This window comes from Corythoichthys intestinalis, chromosome 3 (assembly GCF_030265065.1).
Source record: "Corythoichthys intestinalis isolate RoL2023-P3 chromosome 3, ASM3026506v1, whole genome shotgun sequence".
Classification (NCBI taxonomy): domain Eukaryota; kingdom Metazoa; phylum Chordata; class Actinopteri; order Syngnathiformes; family Syngnathidae; genus Corythoichthys; species Corythoichthys intestinalis.
In genome coordinates, this window is record NC_080397.1 from 31,833,787 (window position 1) to 31,859,901 (window position 26,115).

Sequence of the window (26,115 nt, forward strand, 5' to 3'; positions counted from 1 at the left end):
GTGTCATGTCATAAATATGACAGTCTTATGACACCGCTGTCAGATAAAGTGTTACCAGTTAATATATTTTGGTGTAAATATCCCATATTACAGTGAGGACAGCTACATCTTATAGTTCGGAGCAGTTTATCCACAACAAATGCCATTTCCATGTCAAATTTGGTGGGTGGCGGCTCATAGTCAAGTGCGCCTTGTAGTCCCAAAATTACTGTAGGTTTGAATATTTGATATCTCGTTTTTGTAATGTATTTGTGTATTATATTTTCAAAAGGCTTAGCGAACAATTTTTTTTTCGTTTTTTTTATTTTTTTTTTATACTTCCTTGCACAGTAGCATTGTAATTCTGTAATGAGGGTTGACAGTAACCAGTGTTCTGTCCATCAATTTTCTGTACTACCTCAGCTCTTTAGACAAAAGCTGGAGCTGACTTTGGCCGTGGGGACATTCTGAGCAGTTCGCCAGTCAGAGGTGGGTAGAGTAGCCAAAGATTTTACTCAAGTAAGAGTAGCGTTACTTCAAAATAATAATACTCGAGTAAAAGTTATCATCCAACAAATGTACTCAAGTACAAGTAAGAAAGTATCTAGTGAAAAGAATACGCAAGTAATGAGTAACTTTGTGAGTAACCGCTTATTTTTGTTTAACTTTTTTTTTCTTTAAACAATGTTTTTTTTTTCTCTCAGCACAAACGTATCTATATGAACTGTTGTTATTATGATACTTTACAACAAACCATTACATAACCACATCAAGCCAAAGAAATACAAAAAAAAAAAAAAAAAAAAAAAATTGAATTCTGGCTAGAGAAAATAAAAAAGACAGCATTATCAAGCATTATTTATCCAAAGAGCATGAGTGCCCTCTAGTGGAGAAAATAGTTCCTAGTTTAAATAGTGAATACTGTAGTTCCTTCATAGTTACTATTATGAAATTAAAAGAATCATATCTCCAGTTTTCCGTGGTCAATCGGTGCCAAATAAAAACTGCGCTTTCGAGTCATGTTGAGGGCAGCACTCTGTCAAATACATCATTTTTTATGGTGCTTCAAAGACGCAACATGGTTGAACAGGCTGGCGTGATCTTAGAACGGCAAGCTTGCGTCTGATTGGTGTGTAATGGAGTCATCTGATTATTGTTGCGATGTCTCATTGGTGAAATTAGTAGCACTACTCTTGGCAATGGCGTCGCTGGCAAAAAAACATAAAAAATCTAATACTGCATGTAGAATAAAGAGGAAAAACGTAACGACTCATTTGTAGCCCGAAGGAGCGGAATAAGAGCAGCGCTTTTCCTTCTTCACAAATCTACTCAAGTAAAATTAAAAAGTATGGCTTAGTAAAACTACTCTTAAAAGTACATTTTTCTCAAAAAGTTGCCCAAGTAAATGTAACAGAGAACATGTAACCACATAAAAAAACTACTCAAATAATCCTTCATACTATGGATATATCAGAGCATAGACTTCACTATTATTTATTATATTGATTAGTGCTGAAACGATTAATCGATTAACTCAAGTATTCGATTAGAAAAAAAGATTCGAATTGAATTTTGCTGCTTCGAGTATTCGTTTAATTAAATTGGCGGTGTAATGGTTTATTTTGAAAGTATTTACAATAAGTTTTATTGTTTTGGGTGGATACACTGCCCTCTAGTCTGCCTCATTTTACGTGGCTGAAACCAGCTGCTCCATGTTAAGATCAACATAAGCTAAATTTTTCTTTGAGCTAATGTTTTTTTAATGCATTTGTAATTTAGTTTATGGGTATAGTTAGCCATTTTTGTGGGAATATGTGTCCGAACCATTTGTTAAAAGCATTGTAAAAAATAATTAGCATTTTATAGCATTTAAGCTCGTGGACTTTTGATATGTAAGTTAGCCAATTGTTCTTTTATTGTACACAGATTTTTTTTTTTTTAATTACCATCTGAGGCTGAGCTCAGGTATTTTAATTATTCATGTTCCTTATCCGATTACTCGATTATTTGAACTAACTAGTTCATCGATTAATTGACTACTAAAATAATCGATAGCTGCAGCCCTAATATTAATTATGAAGTGTATAATCAGAGTCCAGCCATCCATTTTCAGCACTGCTTATTCTTGTCATGGTTGCGGAGGGATGGATTTCAAAGTTTATGGGAGAAAGCCAAAAAATACCCATAGAAGACCGGCACAAGCACGGGGAGAGCATTTCAAGTCCACGTATAGCCCACATTCGGACAGGACTATTGATGTGTTAACAACTATTTCATAGTTTCTTCTTATCATTGAATATTAATTTCTACCTTTTACACAGTCTCACTGCATTTTTCATATTTTTCGGAATATAAGTCACATTTTTCCCCCCAGTTTCGCTGCACCTACAAGTCGTTCAAATATAATACTGAGGATCAAAACCTTTAATGAATTGGTAGTGATAGTAGAGGTTATGGAAACAAGTTATGTTTTGTTGTTTTGGCTATATTTATCAGAATAACTATGTCAGTAGATCCCCATTTAGCCTTTTGTTCTCTATTTTATTATTGCTATAAGGGATAATGTTTGTTCTTGGCCCGTGATCAGTAAACAACCCCCCCACCACCACCACTACCTCCACCACCTAATCTAACATACACTCCAATGAGACTTCCAGTTAGTGATGCACGATAATACATTTTTCAACCGATATCGATAACCGATAATTTCCTCCTCATTCCAACTGATAACCGATAATGTCAAGCCGATAATTCTATTAAAAGATTTGTGTAAAATTTTAAAGTATACACAAAGAAAATATTACTGTGCAAAAATATAATTTATTGCTCTTTTTTTCAACATAAAATATGAACAAGTCGTCAGTTCAAACATCTAAATAATGACAGATTGTCTGACATTGTGTAATGGTAAATTTTTGGCAACAATTACTTAAAGTGTAAATACCTAAGTTGCACAAAAATGCCTTTAAAAGTAAGCCATTCCTAACATATATAACATTAATACACTGCAAAACACACCTCCTTAAAACTAGTCAGTTTTAAGTGTAAATCTATTGGCAATAAGTGAAATTATCTGCCATCCAGGGGTCGCGTTAACCGAATATTTTCCATCATTGACCGGTTTTTTAAAACGGTGACGGAAAAAAATGAAGTCCATCTGTCATTTTGACAGGTTACAATTCACACCCCAGACCACAGGGTGGCGAGTGAGCGTATTAATTAGCTATTGTCTCTCTTGATGCATGACGTCGTTGGCCTTACTCGGAAAAATGTCAAGGCAACTGAGCGTCCGAACTAAGGCTACGTTCATACTACAGGTCTTAATGCATGAATCCGATTTTTTTTGGTTTTTCCGACTCGAGTGAGGCATTAACTTGACTGTCTGAACGTGACAAGTCGCATAGAACGGGACCATTTCAAATCCGATCTGGGTCACTTTCGTATGTGGTCTAAATCCGATCTGGGCCACATTTTTCCAGACTGTCGCGGCGGTCTGTACTGTCCAGTCCCACAAATCGGATTTAATGCAGCAATTACGTCATCAAAAGCGAGATACGGTACGGTAGCTACGGTAGCTACGGTAGCGATGCAGCTGTGCGTTATTAGCGCCTAGCTTGCCTTGAACACGGCTTTTTAGGAAGGGTTTTCTCTCTGCTCCATATAAGCAATATTTCAACATTACTTACACGGCCGAGAGTCGGGGCAAACTGCCCGTATGTGTGTGTGACATGCACGAACAGTGCGTGCATGCTATCGATCCATATACTTTGAATATAAACCTAAACGGGGATAATATATGCCTGTTATTTGTGTCCTCTTTTTAACAGCAACAAGCCCATGGCTACGTTCATACTACAGGTCTTAATGCACGAATCCGATTTTTTGTCATATCTGTTTTTTTGGCGTGCCCGTTCAGACTGCCTTTGTCCATTGAGACCATTCAAGTATTATGCATGCGCACTAATTCGCAGTCCGACATGCGCTGAGCAAGACGACCCGCATTTTCAGAAGCATCAAAACAAATGACCATACAATCACACATGCTGGCTGTCATCCGTCATTCCAGGGATATCATATTTTGCTTATTAAAAAGAGGACACAAATAACAGGCATAAATAATCCCTGTACGGGTTTATATTCAAAGTATATGGATCGATAGCATGCACGCACTGTTCGTGCATGTCACACACACATACGAGCAGTTTGCCCCGACTCTTGGCCGTGTAAGCAATGTTGGAATATTGCTTATATGGAACAGAGATCATTTAATTTTTTTTTTTTTTTTTTTTTATGACTTGTCAAGTCCGACCCTTCCTAAAAAGCCGTGTTCAAGGCAAGCTAGGCGCTAATAACGCACAGCTGCTTGATGTGTGATGGCGCGGTGTGGATTCTCTGTTAAGCTTGTTCAGACAGAATATTAATTAAAGATGAATGAAAACTAAATACTATTGAATATGTCATTATTAACATTTTAAAAATTTAAGTGACAGGTAAAAATAGATTATGACCGGATTTTTATGACCCTGTCAGTCAAAATGACAGACAACGAAAAAGTCTAGCGCAACCTCTGCTGCCATCTCTTCAAGTGTATTTCTCTCAGATTTCTTGGAAGAAAAATAGCTAGCTGAAAATAATCTTAACAGCCTTGTTCTAAGCAATACATTATTATACTTAATCCTAACAAAAACTTGGAAGAAGGAAAGATTTTGAATGATATTTGTGGCTACAGAATATTCATTCATTCATATTCCATGCCGCTTTTCCTCACGAGGGTCGCGGAGGTGCTGGAGCCTATCCCAGCTAACTCGGGGCAGTAGGCAGGGGACACCCTGAACTGGTTGCCAGCCAATTGCAGGGCACAAGGAGACATACAACCATTCACGCACACACTCATACCTACGGACAATTTAGAGTGTTCAATCAGCCTACCATGCATGTTTTTTGGGATGTGGGAGGAAACCGGAGTTCCCGGAGGAAACCCACGCAGGCACGGGGAGAACATGCAAACTCCACACAGGAAGGCCGAAGCCCGGGATTGAACCCTTGATCATAGAACTGTGAGGCAGACGTGCTAACCACTCAGCCACCGTGCCGCCCAGCTACAGAATATTGATTTCAGAATTTGATTATCTACTGTGACTGTAATTGATCAGAGAAATAATTTGAAAAGTGATTGCTAATGTTATATGCCTTGTTGCACACTGTGAAAATGATTAACTCAAAAGAGCGAGATGTCATGTACCCATTCTGCAGCCCTTTGTTTACATTTGCGGCTTTCACAACATTTGCTTTACAGCAGCTAAACTGATACACGGCAGTACTATTTGGACGGAGTTGGAGCTCGCATCCGCGTGCGTGTTGTTCTGTGCCTGAGTTTTGTTAAGCCGAAAATAAAGGCAGCGTTACAAAGTCATCTGACCGCTCGTCATTTAACACACTGAATGCATTATTGACTGGCTGACTTTGTTTTCTCCATGTTTAAATTATCATCTAACCACTGTGCCGTCATGATAAGCTTGCTTACTGGACATCACTTTTTCATGAAGAATGGTGGTCGTATAAAATGCATTATTTTTTTTATTCAGGGCTTTGGTTCTCAGGTCATTTAGGTAAAAAAAAAAATAAACGTCTCGTTTCGGCGGCAGCTACGTTCGTACCGGATAATCCGCCCACTCCAGCCGGTTAGCCGCGGCGTATTCGGGTCCTGGCTCTGCTCGCACGCCGTGGGGGAACGCTCGAGAAACCGGGGTGTTCGCCGGAGGTCCCGAAGCCGGGGAACCGGGCTCGGCTTGCCGACTATCGGTCTCCAGTCGTGCCGGCGTTTAACCTTAGATGCGAATTTACCACCCGCCTTGGGCTGCATTCCCAAACAGCCCTACTCTGTATCGTCAAAAGCCCTGTAGTTTAACTTAGTTAGTGTTTACAATAGCTTTAGCATTCCCGCTAGCAGCAGCCTCGTATTCGTTCCAAAAATCTTTGGGATGCAGTTTTAAATGGCTGCTGGGTTAGTGGTTTTGAATGAGGATGCTTTCTTTCTGCCTCGTGGAACTTCTACGGTACATGTTTCGCAGATGGCGAGAGCGTCGTTTTTTTAGTAACAGCCGCCATAATATTCAACTACTTCTTGTCGTGTAACTCCGCCTCCTCAACCCCTCCTCCCTCAGGGGCTTCAGAGAGGGGAGGGGTTGAGGAGGCGGCATGCTGAATTCTTCGGTTGCGCACATTTGGAGGCTAAATCAAGTATATAATTATCGGATTGCATTATCGGTTGAATTTTTTTATTATCTGGATTATCTGTGTGACGTCATAATTGTCATTATCGGCCAATAATTATCGGTGACTGATATTATCGTGTATCTTTACTTCCAGTATATATGTTTTGGACTCGTCATTGTATATTTTTGGGCTAGAGCGACCCATACTCTGGCATGACTTATAGCTCAAAAAATATGGTGTTCAAAATCGAATTGAACTGCTTCTATTTCCTTAAAATATATAGTATACGCTCACAATTGTCCTTGGAGTATGAGTGTATAAAGGTCTCAATCAAACAATTTGTTTCGTGGTTTTTATGGGTAAGATAAGATCGTCCAAGACACAAGAACGTGAAGAAACCTGACAAGGCAAAGGAACATTTTTCTATAACAGTCCAAGGAAACAGACTTTTGCAGATGTAAAGTTTGAATGTTCAGGTTTGACAACTCAGGAAATGTGGTTGTCTTTTTGCTGACTTAGTACTGTGTCAGCTCTTGGTTTTCCATGTTGGTTGAAGTATAGGGTTTACACAGGCTAACCTTGCTAACGGTTTTCCATGGCGTGGAGTCGTCAGACACGTAACACGTTGTTTCTGTTTATGGAGACAATGAAACACTCTCCCTGAGTAACCACAAATCAGGTTAAGCGGATTGGTTTTGGGATGTACTGTAAGTTTTGGTGACTAGGAAAATCTGCAGCCTTCTTGGATACTGCACAAGACATGTTGCTGACCAGAGCTTCAAAGAATGTCTTAAAAACTATTGGATTACATTTTTACATTTTACCATTTGTTACTACTACAAAGTGCTACCATGGTATTTTGGGTTTTATGTAGAGAAAGTGATTTTAAATCATGTATGTCACTTTTGCTCGGTTGGTGACTGGCCTCAAATTGCCTGTAAAGTTGTCAGTCACAGGAATTCTTCCTCAATTGTTTTCATTCGGAAACGCTCATGTCTGGCATCCAAGTATGACATGATGGGGTTGGGTTTTTTTTTTGTTTTTTTTTCTCGTCACTGTGAAGTCATTATTGGTTCATTTTCCAGCTGTCTTTGGAAAACTCATTGACACTTTTTGTAAAGTGAAGGAAGGTTTTGCTGACAGTGGACACGTCTGCTAGATGCATTACTTGAACAAGCCAAGCATGTCACATTTCATTTCTCATTTTTCTAGCCTGCTAAGTCTTTACTACAATGCTTGATTTCCCTTTATCAGGAATTCTTTAAACTGACTCCATACTTTAGTTATCATTTTCTAAACTAACATAATAAAAATAATTAATTCTGAATTTTCAGATAATATATGTATTGTTATATTGTTTATGCATTGCGCCTGCTGCAGTAATTGGGCTGTTGAAAAAAACCTTTTTTGTTGTTTTGTTTTGTTTTACAGTTTCACATCTTTGAAAGCAACAAACCACTGTTACATATATATATATGTATATATAAATTATAAGCGGCTCACAGGGCATACAAAATAACACTCTCGGGATATTTACTACTCATTGACGTATTTTTCCTATCAACACTGGTCATTTTATTAAATCATTTTTTTTCCAACAGCACATAAAGCATGGTGGTTACTGAACTAGGGCATAGACTTCATAATTATATTGACGGGTCACAGCCCTCAGACACTGCGCCACGGCTTCAAGTAGGGGGCCTGTCCACACCCAGCATCAAGAGGAGATATTCTCAAACACATGCACGCAGCGATCTAACACCGGATTTAAGTTGAAAATATATGAAAGCTGTACCGCATATAAACAGGAAGGATTGTCTCAGGAGTGATTTGTTCGAGGATTCAAGGTAATTATTATATTTTTTGTACCATGTATGCATTTTGAAACATTGTGAAAAAAATCAATGGGAGAAATTAGCCGCTACAGCATTGGCGTTATAATTCGCAATATTTACGTAAAATAAATGCTAACTGGCCGTTTTTTTTTTTTTTTTTTGCTTTTAACCAACAATCGTAAAAAGCTCTTTGTGGTGATAAGGCGCCGCCACAGTGGCTTAAAGACTAGCAGCACATTTGACATATTTATGTAAAATAAATGCTAACTGCCCGTTTTTTTTTTGCTTTTAACCAAGAATCGAGACTGTTATACGTCCATATCTATAAAGATTCATTTATCCACAAGAATTTTCGACGTAAAAAGCTCTTTGTCTGGGTTTCCACTCGGTCAGCTTTGATGGAGATAGGCTCCCTGTGAATCGGCCCCGTGTCCCGTCAATATATTATGAAGTCTATGACTAGGGATATGAAGTGGTCATCAAAATACACATTTTCTCTAAATCCTTGAATGGGAGCACTTATAGTCATTATACTCAAATTCATTCCTATGAGAATATGAGACTGATGACTGTAAAGCTCACAGCCTAGTACAATTACCAACATCCCCTGTAAATCTTGTCATTATCCCAGGCTAGGGCCACAAAATCAAGATATCTTGAAAAGATCATCATAATGCATGCAATCATAAAGCATGTTTCCACATATGATTATACGGATTTCGTTGGCTGTTTTTCCCCATTAAATGAGGGGAAAGTTTATCTGTACAAATTTTATTGCAATTTTGTTCAAAACATTGATCTATGACATTATATTACAAATATCTTATGTACAAATGTATATTCCTTTCCAATGACAACAAACCTCTCGATTTATACAGTAAATACAATGCTTGCTTCGTACAAGCAAATTGGTGGATAATTTATGTTCAACAGCTGATGAATTAAAATGAAAAGAAAATGTGACATTCTCTATGTAACACAGTCAAACATCGTGGAATATTATTACCGACATTTTACATCATAGTTGGACTTGGGCAGATTTTTCAACGGTGCCCATGTAAAAAAACAATATCACTGCTCTGATGAATGATAAACTTCTAATTAGAATGAAGCTAAAAATAGTCATGGGATACATTTCCTGTGTCTGATACTGCATTTGTATAAATGGGTATACTTCATGAGGAAAATATATTGAAATTTTTCTGTCTCAAAACAGGGGGAAAAAGTAGTAACTTGAGGGATTTCCTTTGAGATATAATTTTTAAGTTTGGATAAACTTTGGCAGTATAGTGATATAGTCACAGTAAGGAGGTCCTCCCTTTGGATCTTTGGTCAGAACCCCTTGGGTGTACTTTGTATGTTCTCCTTCTGCTTGTGTGGGTTTTCTCATTGCACTTTTCTCCAGCTTCCCTTCACATTCCAACCGCATGCATGTTAGATGAATTGAAGACTCAATCAACCATATTTGACAATGTGAATTGTTGTTTTTCAACAATACATGTGCTTGGATGGTATTCAACTTATTCTAATAGGGGAAAACCGTACATAAAATAGATAGAACTTGTGTTTCTTACCCACAATGCTCAACTAAAATGTAACTTTATCTTTGTGGAATATACCAAATGAATCCCATACACTAAGCTCTAAATATAGTGCTTGTTTTTGGTTTGTTCCCTAGACAGACATTCCAGTTATAATGCAAATTAAATGGAGACCCTTTGCAGTTACATTCAGGCAAATAAATTTGGGTTTCATCTGCCACTGACCATGATGTAAATGCAGCATGTCTTCTTAAGTCTCTATTAGATGGGTGCAAATAGGCGGGACATAAAACATTTCATTATAATTCATGTACAATACCTGAGCAATGAACCAGTACCAATTCAATTAATACAGGATACTACTGTAAGTTGGTAATACACTGTGGATCTTTCACCATTTGTGTTTTGTTGCAGGAAAACATAGAAATGAAGCCAGGTTTTTGTTTTAATTTTTTTTTTTTTTTTTTTTTTTTTACTATAACTTAGTGGAATGTGTTTGCATTTGGACGGATCATCATGATTACTCTCTTAAGTGAATATGCTCCTCCTCTGAACTCTGCCCAGTAAACTCCATCTTGGTAACGGCTTCGGTAATGTCCACCTCTGTACCAAACGCCATTTAAATTAGAATGGGCACAGGAGTTGTACCACCAGCCTCCCTTTTGGTAGTGGGCACAGTTACCTGGGGGGATTGTGAAGGATTAATTTTATACATATGCAATTTGAAATGACATGCTTATTTTAGTAATCCGTACCTGTATATGCATCATGGTCTCTATCAAGTGTTGTAAATTGTTTTCCATTGTGCCAGGTGAGAGAGTCGCCGGCGTTGCCATGATAACGACCAACTCGTAGCTTGTAGTAGTCAGCCTCGGCCTCCACTCTGAAGCTTGCGTACTCGGCAAACACCTTTCGGCCAGACCAGTCCTCCAAAGTTACCAGCAGTTTGTAGGTTCCCTGGTTAGTCAGCCAGTAGATATTTTCCAGGCCAAGCCAGTACTCGCCATCGATATTTCCAAATCCTTGCTAGGAAATGCAGAAAACACATATATTTATGGTCACGTTATGTTTCGTTTTTTTTTTTTCGGACTTTATTGTGATCAAAATTTAGACAGGCTCGCAATTAGATTTTTCTGTTTTGACGAAAATAGTTTATTTTATTGAATGCGATTTGCGATGAAGTGGCTTTCCAACTAAACTAATCGAAGCTAAATTAGCATGAGCTAGCTTTTATGGCGAACCATAGACTTCATAATGATATTGACGGGACACATTCCCCAGACACTGCGCCACACCTTCAAGTAGGGGGCCGTCCCACACTCCGCTTCAGTCGGTCGAAGTCGGTCACAGTTATTCTCAAACACATGCAGCGATCCAATGCCGGATTTAGGTTGAAAAAGTACGAAAGCTGTGCCGCATACAACAGGAAGGATTGTCACAGGAGTGATTTATTCGAGGATTCAAGGTAATGATTATATGCTTCATACCACGAATGCATTTTGAAACCTTGAAACTGCCCTGTTTTTTTGCTTTTAACCAAGAATATAGACCAGGGTTCACTAAATCCGGACCTCAGTGCAACTTTTCCTGTCGTGTTTTCCACGTCTCTCTCCCCTAACACACCTGAATCAAATGATGATGTCATCAGCAACCTCTTCAGACGCCTGATAATGATCCTGATTATTTTGATTCAGGTGTGTTGGAGGAGGGAGACATGGAAAACACGACCGGAAAAGTGGCACCGAGGTCCGGATTTAGTGAACGCTGATATAGACTGTTTTACGTCCACATTACAAAGAATTCAGGGATTTAAGTATTTTTTTTCACAAGAATTTTCAACGAAAAAGCTCTTTGTGGTTATAGGGCGGCGCCACAGTGGCTTGAAAACTAGCAGAACATTCGACATATTTACGTAAAATAAATGCTAACTGCCCGTTTTTTTTGTTTTTTTTTTTGCTTTTAACCAACAATCGTAAAAAGCTCTTTGTGATGATAAGGCGGCGCCACAGTGGCTTGAAGACCAGCAGCACATTCGATATATTTATGTAAAATAAATGCTAACTGCCCGGTTTATTTGCTTTTAAACAAGAAGTGAGACTGTTTTACGTCCATATCTATAAGGAATTCAGGGATTTAAGTATTTATTCACAAGAATTTTCAACATAAAAAGCTCTTTGGGGTGATAAGGCGGCGCCACAGTTGCTTAAAAACTAGCAGCACATTCGACATATGTACGTAAAATAAATGCTAACTGCCCGTTTTTTTTTTTTTTTTTTGCTTTTCACCAACAATCGTAAAAAGCTCTTTGTGGTTATAGGGCGGCGCCACAGTGGCTTAAAGACCAGCAGCACATTCGACATATTTACGTAAAATAAATGCTAACTGACTGCCCAGTTTATTTGCTTTTAAACAAGAAGTGAGACTGTGTTATGTCCATATCTATAAAGAATTCAGGGATTTAAGTATTTATTTACAACAATTTTCAACATAAAAAGCTCTTTGTGGTGATAATGCGGTGCCACAGTGGCTTAAAAACTAGCAGAACATTTGACATATTTACGTAAAATAAATGCTAACTGCCCGTTTTTTTGTTTTTTTTTTGCTTTTAACCAACAATCGTAAAAAGCTCTTTGTGATGATAAGGCGGCGCAACAGTGGCTTAAAGACCAGCAGCACATTCGATACATTTATGTAAAATAAATGCTAACTGCCCGGTTTATTTGCTTTTAAACAAGAAGTGAGACTGTTTTATGTCCATATCTATAAAGAATTCAGGGATTTAAGCATTTATTCACAAGAAATTTTAACGTGAAAAGCTCTTTGTGGTGATTAGGCGGTGCCACAGTGCCTTAACGACTAGCAGCACATTCGATATATTTACATAAAATAAAACGCTAACTGCCCGTTTTTTTTCTTTTAACTAAGAATCGAGACTGTTTTATGTCCATGTCCATTAAGAATTCAGGGATTTAAGCATCTCTTCACAAGAATTTTCAACGTAAAAAGCTCTTTGTGTTTCTTCTCGGTCAGCTCTGACGGAGATAGGCCCTCTATTAATCGGCCCCGTTTTCCGTCAATATACTACGAAGTCTTTGGGCTAACAGTGATAATATTTATTTTAACCATGAAAAAGGTTTCACATTCAATAAAAAATTCTCAGTTTAAAACCTTCAGGTTACACTAAATTAAATGAACAATCGATTCCAATTATTTTGTCTTCAGTGTTTATTCTCTCAGTGGATACTGTAGACTCTGAAGCTAATTATGAATTTAGCCTATCTTTGAAGTTGTGTATCTTAAATAACCATTGTTGTAAATGGAGTGAATGAGTCATGTTTGACTAGCATTCAGTAAGTGTTTGTGTTGTTATTTTGTTATTGGAAACAAAGCAAGCCGCCTAATCCAGAGTCTTAAGGTTTTGTTCTAGCGTCAGTCTTAAAACTTACTGGTTTGCACTATCCACTGCCCAACACATGCTTTGAATCACACAACACTCGATCCGATGAGCACATGAATGCAATTTCTGATCTCAGGAGGTTTAAGTATTTGGTCTAGGAAATATCTGTTTCTGCCCTTGCTACAGTTTAATGAGAACCTTGTGATTTGCCGGTAAACAAATGTTTCCTAGTACGTATAAAAAATATATATATTCTCTCAGGGAATTCAAAGATCCAGAAATCTTATACAGCCACCATTCAAATATTTTAACTTTTTGTTTTGTTTTGTTTTATTTATTTTTTTGTAAGAGTAGTTGTTAAGTAAATTCACAATGACCAACAGATGGGATTAATGACTCATTCTTTACCCAAGTACTACTTGAGACACTTTGTTAAGAGTTTAAAAATCCTTTCCTTTATTCATTACTTGCTCGCATCTGGTTAGCGTCAGAGCCTCACACAAGGCACCAGTTGCACTTTTAATTATGTGGTGCTTGATTTGGTGTGATGTACTGGTACCTTGTACGTCTCCCAGTTCCTGAAAAAGTTGACAGAGCCATCCACTCTCCTCTGGATTACGGTCCAGCCACCTGGGTCATGTCTCTGGTCACACCACACCTGCATTAGACGGTTGGCATTCTCTGGTTTTAACAAGTACATGCCGCTATGGCTGTGGCCTTCGTCCAGAGCGTGCAGACAGTCTCTAAATGGACCTGGACAGAAACATGGCATTTTGTCAAGCAGGTAATATTTTGTCCAGAGATTCCTGTCATCACATTTAGTGAAACAGCATTTTCATTGAAACCTCAAATAGATTTTGGATTCTGACAAAGGGAATCCCATCCATCATCAGTGTGCTTCTTATTTTAACTGTAAAATTGTCTTTGGCTTCTCCTTTCATAGGGGAAACGGCTGTTGTGGAGCCAAAGGAAACACTGGCATAAGGGCAAAGGGAAGCCTGACAACCGAATGATGAAACAGTGGCAAAAATTTCTATCCTTTTATTTTTTTTTTCAAGTGCAAAAATGTGTATCAACCATGTCATGATTTTATTTTAAACTTTTCATCTATTTAGATTTAAAGATGACCAAAAAATGTACGCATGTTTCTTCTAAAAAGGATTTAGATTCAGAGTAAGTAGAGCAAATTTGTGACGTTAGAATTCATTCATTCATTAGCCATATCGGTTATCACGGGGGTGCTAGGACCCAACTCAGCTTTATATGTTTTCCCTAAATCTTGTCATGAGTCTTATTATGACCATACACTTGAAACTTTGAACTTTGAAACTTATTTGCCATGGACAAAACACTATAATAGTACAACTGGCTTCCCTGATTGAGTGGAAAAGAGCTTAAATGCAGTGTGCCATCTGGCACCATAAATAAAGTGCTCCAGTACAATATAGACAGTATACATTACCGGTCATAAGGAAACAGATGTTGTGCTTTACCATTTTGGAAGATAATTCGACATGCCATGTAACGGGCAACAAATCAAACTATTCTATCTATGTTAATCCTTCTCAGATGACGGAAATATACTGCATCTAATGTAGGTTTTACAGTTTGAACACTGTTTACATTCATGATATGTTTGATGTTGTATGCAATTAATTTACTGCCAGAAATTTCGGTAACACTTTACAATAAGGGTCCCTTTTTAAACATTAGTTAATGCATTTTTAGACAATAACTAATGTTTAAGTAACATTACAATAATTAATATAATTGCTTATCTAACATTTATTAATATATTAATTAACAAGAGTTAATGCATTAGTTAATGCATAACCAGACAATAACTAATGGTTTGGTAAAATTAAAACTATATATAGGCCTATATAGGGTTAGGGTTTTGGGTTTAGGGTTAGGGTTTGTTAACTTAGCATTTATAATTTCTTAGTTAAGGGACACATGTGCTACACTTTACAATAAGGGTCCAAAAAACATTCAGTAATGGTTAATTGAGGTTAATTAATAATTATGAGGTACATTCACGTGAAATATAACCGTACTTAAGGTTAGGTTAGCAGCACCCAAAGACTCACAGAGCAATGTTTCTCATTTTAGAATAATAATCACTTACTAGTACCAGTATACATTAATAACTATTTATTAATCCACTAATGTATATGTGAATTAATGTTAAGTAATGTATTATACATATTATATATTATAACCTAACCTTAAGTATGGTATTATTTCACGTGAACGTACCTCATAAGTATTACTTAACCTTAATAACCATTACTGAATGTTTTTGGACCTTTATTGTAAAGTGTAGCACACATATCCCTTAACTAAGAAATTATAAATGCTTAAGTTCCCTCCTCTTAACCTTTATTAACCATTACTGAATGCTTTTTGGACTCTTATTGTAAAGTGTAGCACATGTGTCCCTTAACTAAGAAATTATAAATGCATAAGTTAACAAACCCTAAACCCATATAGGCCTAAATATATTTTTGATTTTACCAAACTGTTAGTTACTGTCTGGTTGTGCATTAACTAATGCATTAACTAATGTTAATTAATATATTAATTAATGTTATATAAGCAATTATATTAATTATTGTAATGTTACTTAAACATTATTGTCTTAAAATGCATTAACTAATGCATTAACTCATGTTAATTATATTAATAAATGTTAGATAAGGGATTAAATGAATTATTGCAATGTTACTTAAACATGAGTTATTGTCTGAAAATGCATTAACTAATGTTAATTAAGGGACCCTTATTGTAAAGTGTTTCCGAAATTTCTTCATAGAGCTGTTGTATGGCAGAATTATCCCCAGTTATTTGAGGGAACATATGACTTGATTCTTGCCTGGTGCAAGTGGAACATATGACATCATTGCCTCCTGGTATCTTACGCCTTCACTTCCTTTTTCTGTGTTCTCGTCTGGCGTTCTCTGTTGCTCGTAGCTCTTCATGACACTATCAGTGTAAAAACATTTCTAACATTTTCAAGGTGCAAAAATGCTAGAACATGTGGAAGCACTTAAAAAACAAAAAAGTACTTCTTTTTAATTTTGACGTTCTGACTGAAAAGTTAAACTGTTTAAAAGAGCCATTAAATATGTCGGAACATGTGCTTCAATTTGGTCTTACTAAATGTCTCCTGTGAAATAATAGGCCCCCCCTATTTCAATGTGCTTCAATTTAAATACTGTATATATCTAAATCTCCAAACTAGCTGTAAATGCATGATTGTTTTTTTTTTTCCCAACAAATTTTCAGTATTCTCTCGTCGATATAAATTTGAATCTGATCATGACTATCAGACCATTTCAGAGCAAAATGTGGTTTCACATGTTAGGAAACAATCTGAATTGCAGGTCAACAACCTCTAACAAGAAAAAATAAATAAAAACACAAGAATGGCAGAACTATGATTTATTCACTCATCTTCTCATCCTCACAAGTATCGCAGGGGTGGTGAAGCCTATCCCAGCTAATTCTTGGTATTAGGTAGGGTACACTGTGAATTGGTTGCCAGCCAATTGCAGGGTACAAAAAGGCAACCAATCATGCATACTCTCATACCTAAGCACAATTTGAAGTGTTCAATCAGCCCTCATGCATGTTTTTGAGATGTGGGAGTACCTGGAGAAAACCTACACATAGGCACGGGTAGAACGTGCAAACTTCAAACAGTAAGGCCAGAGCATGGGATTGAACTGTTGTTCTCAGAACTGTGAGTCAGATGTTCTAATCATTCTTCCATTGTGCTTTGATTTATTTGATTATATATTTTTATTTCATGGTAACAAAACAAGCATTCTAAGAGGTTTGGTTGTCATCAACATTTTTTATGACAATGTTTTGTATCATTTATGACTAACCATTTATGTAATTGATAAAGCCCAAAAAAATCAATCACCCGAAACATCAGTATGTTAGACTACCAGAAAAACAATAAATAGCCTCATGATTTGTTGGAGGATTTGTAACACAAGGGGGAAAAATTTAAACACCAGACTTACCAGAGGGTTTGTCAGTGGAAGATGGGTCATGTGTGATTGTAGGCATAGTTGGAGGTGGTAGAGACTTCTGATCACTCTGTATTTCATTGCTGAGCGGTTTGTTAATACGAGGAAGGACTGGTGGCTGGTATGGTTTGTTAAGAGGCGGTGACGGTCGAGGCGGCTGAGCCCGTGGCTGTGGCACCGGGACATGTCGGGGAGGAGTTCGACCCTGGCACTGCTCCTCCAGCAGTGCAATAAGAGTTGACTGGTTGGTGGCCAAAGAGGCCAAGTGCTGGTACTTGTGCTCCAAGTCTTTATAGCGACTGGCAAGTGTTTGCATCTCTGAAGTTTGGTTAAGTATCCTGTTTTCTACCTGAGCTAATTCAAGGGCATTGTCTCTCTTTCGGATGATCTCATGGAGGAGTTGCATGTACAGCTGGGTAACTCTGGAATTCATATTTCTGCTTTCCTTCCTAAGAAGCTTGACCTCATTAACAATGCCTCCATCAACTTCAACCAGTTGTTGAAGAGTCTCGATTTGCCTCTTCTGTTTTTGCAGCTCCACATTGAGGAGCTCTAAATCCTGCTTGTTCACACGATTCTCCAGCGTGACCTCTGGCTCCTTGGAGTTGACGCAGATAGCTCCCGTCACTTTTTGCTGTGGTACAATGAAAGTGTAAGAGCATTTGTCTTGTGGTTGTTCAGCGGGAGCACGTTTGCTCCTTCCTGCATAAAGAAATTCTCTCTCCAGACCATCATCACTGCTGTCAAATTCTTGGGCTCCCGTATAGCTCTGGCTGTCTGAGACACTCCCCTGAATCTGACAGACTAGGCCATAAGCGAGAAGGAGCCCCAGTAGGACCATTGAAGGGGTATCCATGAGACTGTGTCCAACTCACCAAGCCTGAGGGACCGAGGAAGAAAGGGAAGAGTGTGATTTCAATCAATAGTGAGGTCACAAAAGATTTATTTCCATGTGTGTAATTCCTGTGTGCCTCATTAGTTTCTTTCAAACCTTCTCATTCGTTCTTTTTTTCCTTTTAAATAAATGAAAGCCTCATGGATTAAATTATGTCTTCTTAAGTGCTGACTAGTGTTGTAACGATACCAATACTAGAATCGGAAGAAGCCCCAATACACCAATAAAATGCTGGCATTGGCTACTAACAAATAATGCGCCGACGTACTCTTAAAAGATATCGTTTCCAGCCGCCGTAAACCACAGAGGGAGAAGAAGAAGACTTCTGCTGGCATCTCGGGTTAGGTACCGAAATGTGATGTGAATTGCACACTGTTTCCATATAGCCTAACTGGTAGTAACCAGAGTCAGACTGTGAATAAAATGCATTTCTGTGCCTTTTTACCACCTGCTTGTTTGGTTTTAAACATGCATGACATCAGTGACGCTAAGCCTAGTTGATCTAATTGTAGAGATTGGAGAACAAGCGAGGTAAAGCAATCAAGTGTCGGGTTTACAGTTGAGGACAATGACAGCAGTCTTTCCTCGCCAACTATGAGAATTAATGCAAACTACAAAAAGGCTGATTTGAATTTTTTTTTTCAAATTATGTACTATCGGCCAAGACCGCAAATTTGTGCATTGGTATTATGTGCCGCAAAATATTAGAACAACACTTCTACTTGCTGAGATTAGATCAAGTATGTCAAGTATTTCAAATCTTTTTTTATGCATTATAACTTATTACAGTTCTTCGGTTATGGGCCTAGTGTTTTTCTTAACATTGAATGTGACATTATCAACAATGTTCTTTCAACTACTCACTGAGATTACAACTGTAAACTGGCATGGCTCCATAACAGAACTGACTGCCATCTCATAGGTTGTGGGTTTGTTCGTGAGCCCTTGTGACACTATTAAAGTCGCCTAGAGCAAGATACTGAGATAGTTGCTCCTGATGCTGAATCTTTACTAGTTGAAGAAAGAGACAAAGGGCTTTATATTTGTCGGAAGCGTATATGTGCTCAGGAGTAAAAAGTTAAATACAAAAGTTATGTATATTTACAGGTAGGCTTCATGTTGACCTGTCAAGAGAAGACTTCACGCACTGCCGAAGAAAGATTTAAGGCTAACCTTAGGTTTAGACATATTTAACATAATGGATAGCCAGAGTTAGGGTTAGGGTTAGGACTGGGCTCCAGTAGTTGCCAATAGTGCCATTACAAAATGAACAATGTTGATAGCCCTGGATGTTTTTATAGAGTTTTCTATTTCATTTTTTCACTCAAAAGGCTATCCACAATTTACTATGATGAAGGCACTATGTTAGCTCTGTGCTTGCCAAGTTTTTTAGGCAATATGGAGATTTTGAAAGCTTTAGGAGGCTGCGTCCAAGGCTTTATGGCAGGGAAGAAAAAGGTAAGGCTAGCTATAAGTGGTTTGACAGATTTAAAAAGAACAGACATCCAGAGTGTGCTACAACGAAGCTGCTATGCTAGACCGAGCGCCGACAACCGTTAGCCCTAAGTTACACAGATTTTCAGAAGATTCTGTCCACTGCAAGCTGAAAAATCAAGTTAAAGTTGATTTAATTGTTTTTTTCTTGGTAATTGTAGCAACCTAGTTTTCATGTTAAGTGCTTTTGTGTTTTCAGACTGGCTGTCAACATACAGGTGGTAAGACTGTCTTACTGTGGAAAGTAGCACGGTATTTTTTAAAATGGGCAAAAATGATCATTTTATAGATGCCGGTACTTTGCAAGGCAACTATATGACTGTATTTGAATGGTGGCTCCCTCTTGAACATGAGCTCTGTCTCTGTGATTTGCTATGTGGATTTCCACTGCTGTGTAGGAGCTTATTGCAGGTTGTTGTTATTTGGTATTCTCCTCCCCTATCCCTCACTTCAAAGCTGAGGTGAAAATGGTTGCAGCTCATGAGAAAATGTGGCTTTGTTTGAGTGTGCACGCAATGAGTTTTTTTTTCCCCATTGACACACGTTTTTTAAATAATACTTACTTAGTCTCCTGGGGACCAGGGAGAGTTCCATCTGCCTTGTCTGAGGCAGCCTTTTATTACCTGATCCACCTTTGCGTGAGGGAAAATCAGAAAACTTAATACTACCTATTCTTGCTCATTCTTGTCCTAAAAACAGTTTATTTAATTTGGTGTTGTTGAGTGGTCAATAGTTTTTATAATCACTGCTTGTTGACTGTCAGGAAGTGTGATATACAGTACTTCCGCTATGCAAACGATCTGAACATAAATGACAGAAGTCCACTCTAACCAGACTAAACTCCATCCTAATTTTAATGGCAGCTCATCTTGGATCATTCCACTCAATCAAGCATGTCTGGAGAGTGCAGCAGTTAGGTTTACTGCTGTCTGACCGGTGCCACACTTCAGCCCATTTGGTAAATCTTAGCATATATTCATTAGAAGCCGAGCAACTTCTCCCTGACTGGTTTATGTCTCTTGCCCTCGTCACTCTCATTTCAGCTTGAGCATGGCATTCCTCACATTCTTAGTCACCTCATTAGAGTGAGTCCCCATGCACACATGTAGAGAGACCTGGACCTTGCCGATGCAGGACCTTCATATCATTTGTCTGTGCCACACCTACGAACATACTGTGTCCTACTTTCTCTATGACTGCAACACAAGCACACAGAAGTGCTTATTTTTCTGTAACTGAACTTAAGCATTCACTTTAAAGGACCACTGTGCAGAATTTTCAAGCTGCCATCAACTCCGCTGACTGTCTGTCTCCTGCATGAGACCTAGTAATTGTCAACCTCTCTCCCCAAAAACCTTACGCGTGTTTAAGGTGATTATCAGGCTTTTATTACTTTAAAGATTACCTCACTTTTTCCTGTGGCTTGTAAATTTTCAAGCAAACATATTTGGAGCATGATGAGCTTCATCAGCCTTTACAGTTAATTTCAAGGTTGTATTGAAACTGCTTCTTATTCATACTATCCCTGAGGTCATCTGAGTTAATTTGGGAGTTGGGGGTCTCCTGAACTGTTGTGATAAGTTCTGCCTCAAATCCCTGTTATCCAAACACTACCATGGCAACAGAAACAAAGACAAGATTCAAATGCTTCCTTCCATATCCTCCAGGGAACCATCAGAAACGTGTACGATTTTTTTTTTTTTTTTACATTAATTAATTAATGTGTCTGATATAGAATGTTTTAATAATTTCCTTTGAAAACATAAGTCCTTGCATTTGGACTGAAGACGCACTTGAGAGCCTGCTCTCCATTGACTCCCTGCGGTAAATTAACCCCGGCAACCAAACCGAAAAGTCAACCATTAAATAGCAAATCTTTTGTTTCAAAACTGATCATAATAGATCTAACGTGTAATTTAGGTGCATGTTAGTTCTACATGTAAGTAAGTTGTTCTTTTGTTTCGTATCTGAACATATGATCAATGCACATGACAAAAATATAAAACACCTTTCATGTTTCTCTGTGATTTTCATTTATCATAATAAAATAAAATAATTCAAACTTACAGGAAAACTGAAGTGTATTGATGAGCCTCCCTCAGTTGTCTTGTTCTCTTGGCTGGGTCAACTGTAGTTCCTTTTGATAGAAAGTCATCCCAAATTAGTCTGCTTTCTCCTCCTGCTCTCTGGTTACTCACTCTCTGTCAACTCAGTCCATTCCAGCAGTGGACAGGTAAAAATGGTTTAAAGGCTATTATTACACTAAAGAACACTGTCATGAATCCAGCACAAGGTTGACTTCCTGACTGAACCAAGAAAAAAGAAGCTGCATCAGTCATAAAGATATTAAATTTAGCTAGTCTCTTGAGTCCACGGCAGGTCGAGCGTTGCCTTTGGTACTTTACAGGACTGTCACTTTGTGGTGAGCTGAATCCATCACTTCTCAGAACCTAAAGAGGCTGTCTCTCTCAGCTGCACTCTCTCTCTCTCCTCCTCCTTGTAACTCTTGATAACTTTTAAGCAGAGTTTCACTAAGCAGACAAATTGAGCTTATAGCCTCCGCCTCTGTTGTATTGAACACATTCTTACTGTTTGTACTCCACCCCTCCTCCACATGGCACGAAAGAGATTGCTCACACACACGGACTTAAATTTCTAACCCCCTGCCCTGTCTGCTGATCAGAGGTTCATCACCGATATTTTGGTCTGGGAATGCATGGTTTCTCTGGTGTTGGGCAACAGTTATACGTTTCACTGATCAGAAACTAATTGGGGGATAATGAGCACCTGCAGCAAAGGAGACGGAAAGAGGCTGTCAGGAAAGGAAGTCGATCCAGGTGTTCTACTCAGAACGAGTCTGGGTGAAGGGCTGCTCACCCTAGTGAATTGTTTTAAGGTGAAATATGAGAAGGGTTGTGAATCTCAATAGGGAAAATAGTTTTGAATGACGTCACACCAAAATGATGGTAATGTCATTACATCAGAGGCAGAGCTGTACTAACTGGTGGAGAAAGGATGACACATTGCTGTCAGTATGGTCAAATCGTGCCAAACTTTGATAAATTTTGCGAGCTGAGACTTGGCTTTCAGTACACGGTTTCCTTGGATGTTGTCTACTCTGTTGGGTTTTGTTTTTGTTCTCTTTTCAAAAGTTATGTAGCTTTTTCGTAGGCAGCCAATAATGTTGTCATTGGGTTTCCTTTGTTCCACTGGGGTAATTTTGAATTTTATTGTGTTTGATGCTTTTCGCAAAAACAAGAAATGTGTCATCATTTCAGATGATTGAAACTTAAATCACACTACTCAGAAATTTTATCCTGCTCATCTCTAAATATGTATATTTAAAAAGTTATTTTTAAATCTTATTTTCATTAAGTATTTTGCTCTTCAAGAAAAATTGACCGACCGCTACTGTTAAAATGGTCCTGTACTGGTATTTCTTGTCCTGTTCTTATTTTCGGCTGATTGTTTGTCAAGACATCACTCAAGTAGTTGTTGTTCTTCATCTTTTTTCTTCATATTCTTTTTTCTCTTGTTCTAATTTTGATGTTCTACTCCTCTGTTATTCATGAACCTTGGTAGCTTTGTGGCATGGGCCAGTACTTATTGATTAGCAGAGCCCAATTTTTTATTATTTGTATCCGAGTTGATCAATTAATTGTCTGTATTGCCTGTTGGTTACTAGTTAGCCATTAAAGAGGATGGGTCTTTATTCTCCATTTGTGCTATCATGTGACTTAAAAGTCACATGATACATGTTTTCCTTCACATGAGAATTGCTTGGATTTAAAGGGAACCTCTGACATAAAGACTTTTTGGGTCTAATAAGTCACAATTGCTCTCTTTTACTAAAATATGTTATTAGAAACTAGGGCTGTCAAAATTATCGCGTTAAAGGGCGTTAATTATTTTTTTTAAATTAATCACGTTAAAATATTTGAAGCAATTAACACACATGCCCCGCTCAAACAGATTAAAATGACAGCAGTGTCATGTCCACTTGTTACTTGTGTTTTTTTGTCTCCCTCTGCTGGCGTTTTGGTGCGACTGATTTTATGGGTTGACATCAACAATGGCGAGCTACTAGTTTATTTTTGATTGAAAATTTTGCAAATTTTATTAAAATGAAAACATTGAGAGGAGTTTTAATATAAAATTTCTATAACTTGTACTAACATTTATCTTTTAAGAACTACAAGTCTTTCTATCCATGGATCGCTTTAACAGAATGTTAATATTAATGCCATCTTGTTGATTTATTGTTATAATAAACAAATACAGTACTTATGTACAGTATGTTGAATGTATATATCCGTCTTGTGTCTTATCTTTCCATTCCAACAATAATTTACAGAAAAATATGGCATACTGTATTTTATAGATGGTTTGAATTGCGATTAATTACGATTAATTAATTTTTAAGCTGTGATTAACTCGATTAAAAATTTTAATCTTTTAACAGCCCTATTAGAAACATAAAATATTGCCATTGATTTTAAAAGCTATAAAATTTAGTGCATGTTTTGACCTACGGAGGGCACCATGTTTTATCCGCGCCATGAACGCTCGGGGTGATGACGTAGTTTGTCACTGTCACTAGACGAACACTATGGGGTTACTGCAATTCCTTCTACGCGACGGGACGTCCAACACATGCGCACCTTGGTTAAAGGAGGTGAGTACTTACTATTTGTGTTTTTATTGAGTCTTTTTTTACTTTTTCATTGCCTCAAAATATGTTTTGCATGTGTTTCCCTCTCATACTTTTAAGCTTACTCATACTTTTGTGTTTTCTTGTGGTAGCTTTAAAGATGAATGTTGATCTGTTGACCACATTAGTCACTAAGGGTGTCAACAATAATCGATGCGGCGATGCATCTCGATGCGGGGCATGGACAATTCGATTCGATGCCGGCAACAAGCCGAATCGATTCAGCGCATTTTGAAATATATAAGTACGTTCAAAAATCTTCCCTGCGCAATTCCGGTGATGCAACGGATTTGGTTTCCCCATTTGTAGCTTGGTAGCTACACACATTACAAACATTATTCTCATGTTTCATTTTTTACACACCGCATAACTCTGGTCAAGTTTCCCACCAACCTCGTAGTAGCCAAAATGTCTTCAGATGTCTGCTTTCAATGCCTCAAGTGCATCAATAATCTTTCTCGCTCCCTCTTTCTCCGCTTCAGCCATTGTTATGTTATGTCCTATCTCTCTGCTCTCTCGATTAGAGCTTAGTTCGGGCCTAAAAAATCCAGCCCAACCCGACCCGTATTAAAGGCCGAGAGCCCGAAATTTTACGTTTTATTTGTAGGCTCGAGCCCGAAACCCCCGCCGAAAATGTACGTTTCATTTGTAGGCCCGAGCCCGTTTTATTTGTGAGGACTCAGCAGGAGGAGCAAATGCGGGGATGCAATACGTGGTTGCGTTGTGTGATAACAATTGTGACGATGCCTATGTGCATAATGATAAATTAAAACCTGTCTTTCGTAACAAATTCTCCCAGATAAACAAGACTGTAAGATGCATATTCAATAAACATTTATATCGTTTATATTTGTGTGTCTGTTCTATCAGGTGGATCGTTAATGCTCATTTACTTGGCAAAATGCAGCAAAAGACATTTATTTTAATTTCTTCGAGCTGGCAGAAAAAAAACGCAAGTTTTCTTAATGTTTAAAAAGTCTACATATATGATCATTATAAATGCACGTACACAACGAAATAACGCTGGAAATGTATGTTAAATATATTTCTGTTTGGGATATTGTGCTCACATGGACGCGCCTCTCTGATGAGGAGAGGAACAGCTGCATATACAAAAATAAACTAAAAAACTTTTAAATAACATTCTTTATTTTAATGACTCGCATCAGAACACACAAAAGAACAAGCTGCCTTAAGCAGCACAGAAACAAAATAAATAATAACACTTTAAGGAACACCATGCACGAACTCCACGATGTCCTGCTTAGCACGAAGAGATGCAGCCCTCGAAACGAATGATAATAACGATGTGTGACTAATACCATCTTTTAGGCCAGTACAGTTTTTAAAATGCCTGCTCAGCGTGAACGTGCCAGTCTTTCTGCTCTCGTATGAGAGCAAAGCGTGCGCCACATTTGTTGCATTCAGCAAGGCCAACACAGTTTTCTGTATGCATCTTCCACTATCAATTTAAATCCTTTCCACACACCACTCGTGGATTCTTGCCTTTTCAATCCCCCCGTCTTTAGTTTGCTTTTCGCCTCTTGGTGCTCTATATCGAAATTCGAAAAGGAAATACCAGGATGCAGAGTTGCAGACTCGTGGAGAGCACTAGAGCGCGAGGGGAAGATTAAAAAGGAGGGCGGGGCCACGGCGTTCATGTGCACAACCAATGCACTGGCTCAGCTGCGGCTCATGTTTGGGATTATCAAAGCGCCTTCTCTCTGTTTTTTTCAATTTATTTATTTTATAACAAGTATTTCTTAGTTTAACATCCATACATCATTTTAGTTTACAAATATATGTTTATTTTAAAAAAGTTAGCGAGAGAGAAGTCCGGCCCGACCCGACCCGCACGTAAATGATTGACATTTTGCGGTAAAGATGCTGCTGCACTACAATATTTTCTTTGTCGTTTTCTTTAATATTTAACTTGAATATTTTTATTGATGGGTCGTTGTGACTAAAATACAGTGACAGATATTACTGACTTTGCACAGGAGTTCA

At 38.0% G+C, this 26,115-nt stretch overlaps 1 protein-coding gene across 3 annotated transcripts in view; it reads right to left on the bottom strand.

Moving 5' to 3' along the window:
• Nucleotides 1–8,311: 8,311 nt before the first annotated feature.
• angptl2b (angiopoietin-like 2b) overlaps nucleotides 8,312–26,115 on the bottom strand; it is a 53,589-nt gene continuing 35,785 nt past the window's right edge. Inside the window, exons 1-5 of one of the 3 annotated variants that reach the window (XM_057831951.1) lie at nucleotides 21,465–21,798; nucleotides 17,003–17,888; nucleotides 13,528–13,721; nucleotides 10,327–10,597; nucleotides 8,312–10,253 (exon numbers count right to left, since the gene is read on the bottom strand). In XM_057831951.1, the coding sequence (XP_057687934.1) occupies nucleotides 10,054–10,253; nucleotides 10,327–10,597; nucleotides 13,528–13,721; nucleotides 17,003–17,864 (1,527 nt within the window). In that variant the 5' untranslated portion in view covers nucleotides 17,865–17,888; nucleotides 21,465–21,798 and the 3' untranslated portion in view covers nucleotides 8,312–10,053. Of the gene's footprint in view, nucleotides 10,254–10,326; nucleotides 10,598–13,527; nucleotides 13,722–17,002; nucleotides 17,889–19,960; nucleotides 20,029–21,464; nucleotides 21,799–26,115 lie in introns of those variants that run through there. The other 2 variants (XM_057831953.1, XM_057831952.1) reach the window with 2 other exon arrangements.